Consider the following 5,140-nt stretch of genomic DNA (forward strand, 5'->3'; position numbering starts at 1 on the left):
AAATGACACACATGAATGTTCCCATATATGTTTATGGATATACACTAAAGTATTCCACACATGTCCAGTTGTTCCTGGTGTACCATATATGTTCCAGTGGTGTGTGTCTCTGTACGTAGTGTCAAATGAGGTTTTCTCCATACCAGAACAGTCCATCTCCTTTCTTGACCTATTCTTTAATTTCACTGTATACATAGGTTAAAGGAGTTTTGTTTCCAACTGCTTGGATACGTAGGTAGAGAGAATTTGTGGTAGTCATGTGTGGTTTGTCCTGTAGAGGGCATCAGAGTGTTGCATTAGGGCAGTGAGCAAATCAACTGACAGGCATGTTGGTGCATTCCAACATTGATGATGATGATGATGATGATGAGTCCTCCTCAGGGCCCCGTGCTGATTGGCAGCTCTCAGGGGGGTGTGAACATCGAGGATGTGGCGGCTGAGAATCCGGACGCCATCGTGAAAGAGCCAGTTGACATCGTGGAGGGTATTAAGATGGAGCAAGCAATAAAGGTGAGAGGGAGAGTGAAAATGACACTGTTAGAACGCCCACTCGAGTTGTTATTGAGATACTACAAAATGCCTGTATATAATATATGATGCTGATACCTTCGTTATTATTATAGTGAAAATGGGTTTTTTTAACCTTTTTTTCTTTCTTTCGCACTCTTTCAACTGTTTCTGTCTTCATTTCTTTGACAAGTCACTTCACAATTCACAGGTTCACTCCTTATGTTCCGACCGTAACACATAATGTTCTGTTCTCAGAACACTTACCCTTATGTGTCTTGCCCCACACCACTGGACCTGCTCTCTTCCAGGTAGCGAAGAAGATGGGTTTCCCTGAAGCTTTGGTAAACGAAGCTGCAGAAAACATGATCAGACTTTATAACCTTTTCATTAAATACGACGCATCCATGTTGGAGATCAACCCAATGGTGGAAGACTCCTCTGGCATCGGTGCGCCCACACTCACACTTACACCCACGCGCACACCCACACCGACACCTCCCTGACACAGCTCTATCTAGTATCATGTTTGTCATGAACAGACTCACCAACAGTGTTTCTGTCAGATGTGAAAGATGTCTCTGGTAAAACCCTGAATCCAGTTATTATCGCTAAACTGTTAATAATAGTCTCCAGGCTTCTGGTGAAAAATTGCTACATGCATGGACACACCTTCATAAGTAATGGTGCTCCTGATTTTGTTTTCTTTTTAGTCATCGAGTACAGGCTATTCCCCTGCACACACACACACACACACCCCCTGCAAATGCAGCTACATCTTTTACTGATGATCTTGTCTAGCGTTTGCACTGTTGTCAATAATTTTGTCTCCCGGTGGTTCTGTTCCACAGTAATGTGCATGGATGCCAAGATCAACTTCGACTCAAATGCCGCCTACAGACAGAAGAAAGTGTTTGAGATGCGGGACTGGAGCCAGGAGGACCCCAGAGACAGACAGGCAGCTAAAGCCGACCTCAACTACATCGGCCTGGACGGCACCATCGGCTGCCTGGGTCAGTACCCTGGGTTGCACTACATTTATGGAGGAGTTCCAAACAGGATTTGGACGGTGGTTTTGACCATGCTCATAGGAAGAGCTAAACAGGATGGCGTTTTGCTGATGTTTATTTCCAAGTTAGCCTTTGTGAAAGCTGAAGGTTGCAGTATGTAAATGTGTGTGTGTGTGTGTGTGTGTGTGTGTGTGTGTGTGTGTGTGTGTGTGTGTGTGTGTGTGTGTGTGTGTGTGTGTGTGTGTGTGTGTGTGTGTGTGTGTGTGTGTGTGTGTGTGTGTACTTATGCCTGCGTCTGTATGCACGAATGCGTGTGAGAAACTTCTGACATTCCAGGTGAGTGTTTTAAAAAATTGTGGCTTTCATATAATCCAGTGAGTGTAAATGATGCAGGCTAACGTAATGCAGTCCTAAACCTTTTCAGTGAAAAATTGTGAATTCTCAAGCTCCACCTCAAATGTGACATCTGGGCCTGGGTGTATAGGTCGGCAAGCAACTCTACATGGTAGAAACAATATACTGACTCGCACATCCACACACCGAAGGCCAAAGAGGCCTTAAAATGTCAAAGAAATGTTTTTAGCAGAGATTTTAATAAATAAATAAATATTAACCAAGCATGAAGCTCAAGTGCAAAGTGTGAATAAAAACATGTCAGTCACCAGCTTCAGATGAAAGTCTGGGAAGGCGTGACTGAAAGTTTGTTATTATGTGTGTGCCAGTCATTCCATTGTTTTCACCAACTTAATCATGTCATCAGTGAGCCTTAATAGTTCACCAATGTGGCTTAATATACTTCAATGCATTCATATCGTATCATATTGCAGTTCCAAGATTTTGTTTAGTCATTTGTTGAATTTCCAAGGACATTACAGTAATCAGTTAGAAAAATGGTAATTTGGTTACTTTATTAGTAAGCTTTTTGTTTCTTGCAGCTTTACTGTAACCAAATACTTTAACATAGAGCAACATTTGCTGCAAAGATTTTTTATGTTTTCTGAATGGTTTAAAGTCATAATAAATGTGAGAATTTTCTCATCACATTTATGGCGGCCTCTGTTTTTCTGTAGTCAATGGGGCGGGGCTTGCGATGGCAACTATGGATATCATCAAACTACATGGTGGAATTCCTGCCAACTTCCTGGACGTAGGGGGTGGAGCCACAGCAAGCCAGGTGACGGAAGCCTTCAAGCTTATCACTTCGGACAAAAAGGTACCATTGCAGTGCACCATGAAATAGCCAGACAGACCTGAGCTGTGGCTTGTTGAGTGTCTGCTCGTGAGTGCTCTGATTGTACACATTTGGTTGCTGTAACAGGTGCAGGCCATCCTGGTCAACATTTTTGGAGGAATTATGAGGTGTGATGTGATTGCTCAGGGCATCATCATGGCCGTCACCGACTTGGATCTGAAAATTCCCATCGTAGTGCGGTTACAAGGTGAGAGGGGCGAAGTAAGGAGGAGTAAAACAGGATATCAGCGTAGCGAGGAACCCGACGAGCTGATGGGCAGATGACAGGTTAAAACCAGTGACGTGAGCAGAGATGAAACAGGCATACAGGCAGGAAATTGCATTAAGCAACAGCACCACACGAGCCCCAAACATCTCTGCCGTGGGTTTGTGGGTGTGCGTATGTGGAGACCCTCCCTGTACACGACTGTTGGTGTCGCTGCAGGAACCAGAGTGGACGACGCCAAGGCGCTGATTGCTGCCAGCCCTCTGAAGATCCTGGCCTGCGATGACCTGGATGAGGCAGCTAAGATGGTACACCACAAAAAAACAAAAAACAACCCACCATTATGCTACCTTTCATATTAGCATTTAAACACTTCTCTCCCTATTTTTGTGTCTTGCTCTCTGTCCCTCGTTTTGTCTTTCTGAATTTCTTGATTTCTCTCTCTCTAGGTTGTAAAGCTTTCTGAAATCGTATCGCTGGCCAAAGAGGCCCAGGTGGACGTCAAATTTCAGCTGCCCATCTAAAAAGCTCCCACCCGAGAGGCACATTTACAAAGTCGCACTTCTGTTCCAACCACATCCTTCCCAGACCAGGGTTTTAAACCATGAACTGAGATCTCGGCCCCCGAGTCCCACAACTCCCCCGACGCTGCGTGTTCCAGCTTGTGTCTATGGTTCATATCTGAACCTCCAGCCTGTAGTCACACGTTACTGCCATCTCCTGTGCTCCATCAGTGCTTCCAGATTGTAAGAACACTCTGTTCTGTAGTTGGTGAGCGGCAGACCGATCATCCCATGTAACCAGCCCACAACTAGATTAGACTGGTTGTCTTGGTTACTCTGATTAGAACAGGTCATTGTTACTGTTAGTTTTATTTTTGTTTCTTTTTATGTGTTGTTGACATTTTCTTTCCCTCTCTATTACTAAGGCGGACCTATTTATGCAGGACTATATTGATATTGCAGAAATTTACATTGAGGCGAAGCCTGTTAAATGTAATATGTGTTTGACACTGGTTCTGTATCTCGGTACAAACACACACACACAAACACTTACACTTGCAGAGTCTTGTTAAAATGATAGCTTCGTTCTCTTTCTCGCTCCCTTGTCTGTTGTCCCACTGGGTGCATGTGTAGTTGGAGTAGGGCTGTCTTTCCTTCAGCCTGCGTTTTTGCGAAGAGCATGGCACTGTTTCCCACCCTCAGAAACGCACAAACTTTAGGGGAACCTGTGTTATTTGAGTTGTGTTCTTCATTTGCGAGCTGCCGATTAGCAAGCCGAGTTAAACGATGTTCCTGTAAAAAGTGCAGAAATGGTGACACTGATGATGTCCCTGTGGGCTCGAGTTGTCACCTCCTGTAAACTCCCTGAACCTACACCTTCAGAACTAGTCTTCAGCAACGTCAAGAACCACCTACTGAAGCTTTAATTGGTTTGTTTAGTTTGTCATTGATTATAAACATGGCAATCAAAAGCCCGTGTTGCTGGCTCATGATGGGGGGAAGGAATTTCTGCACTCTTGAGGCATGTAAAAGAAATAAACTGCACTTGAATAAATGTCTATTTACCACAGAACTGATGAAATAAGTTGTTTAATGTTACTTCAAGGACATCGATGTATTTAAATGGAACATTTTCCAGTACATGCATTACAATAAAAATTATGCTCATAAAGGCTTATGCATATGTATGAAATGTCATTAAATTGCAGCGTATTACATATATTAACACCTCTGGCTGAAATCACGTGTTTATAGATTGTCCTAAAGTGCTTGGCTTCCTGTTTTTGACTGTAAGTGACTGTTCAGAAGAGCTGCTCCAGTAAAGCTGAAGCACAATGAGGTGATTTTATGTACAGAAGTGGAGTTCTGGCCAGGTATCAATGACAACATCGATTTAAGTGAAACCAGCTGAGTGCGCTGAACGTTTCTTTGTGCACTACAAAATCAAAGCATTAGGAACAAAATGAGTCCCTTTATAAACATTAAATGTGTTTATAAAGGGACGTATTTTTGCCAACTCATAAAGGGGGAAAATAAATGTCTTTCTTTCCATTTCTTTCAGTCTTTCTTTTCTGAACTGGCTACACTGCAAGCTCTAAAATATGCCCTGTAATACCCTTACAGGGGAGACCCAGGTAATATTTTGTTGTTTTTTTTGTTTGTT

General features: G+C 43.2%; 1 protein-coding gene across 1 annotated transcript; it reads left to right on the plus strand.

The window, feature by feature from the left end:
• Positions 1 to 336: 336 nt before the first annotated feature.
• On the plus strand, positions 337 to 4,654 carry LOC145655918 (succinate--CoA ligase [ADP-forming] subunit beta, mitochondrial-like). The gene is made up of 7 exons (XM_081709381.1): positions 337 to 510; positions 819 to 957; positions 1,359 to 1,520; positions 2,588 to 2,730; positions 2,836 to 2,956; positions 3,194 to 3,282; positions 3,424 to 4,654. Exons 1-7 carry the CDS (start codon positions 349 to 351, stop codon positions 3,496 to 3,498), a joined length of 891 nt encoding a protein of 296 aa, XP_081565507.1. The 5' UTR covers positions 337 to 348; the 3' UTR covers positions 3,499 to 4,654.
• Positions 4,655 to 5,140: the final 486 nt, after the last annotated feature.

This window comes from Electrophorus electricus, unplaced genomic scaffold, assembly GCF_041902795.1.
Source record: "Electrophorus electricus isolate QZ-2024a unplaced genomic scaffold, ASM4190279v1 Scaffold398, whole genome shotgun sequence".
Lineage (NCBI taxonomy): Eukaryota > Metazoa > Chordata > Actinopteri > Gymnotiformes > Gymnotidae > Electrophorus > Electrophorus electricus.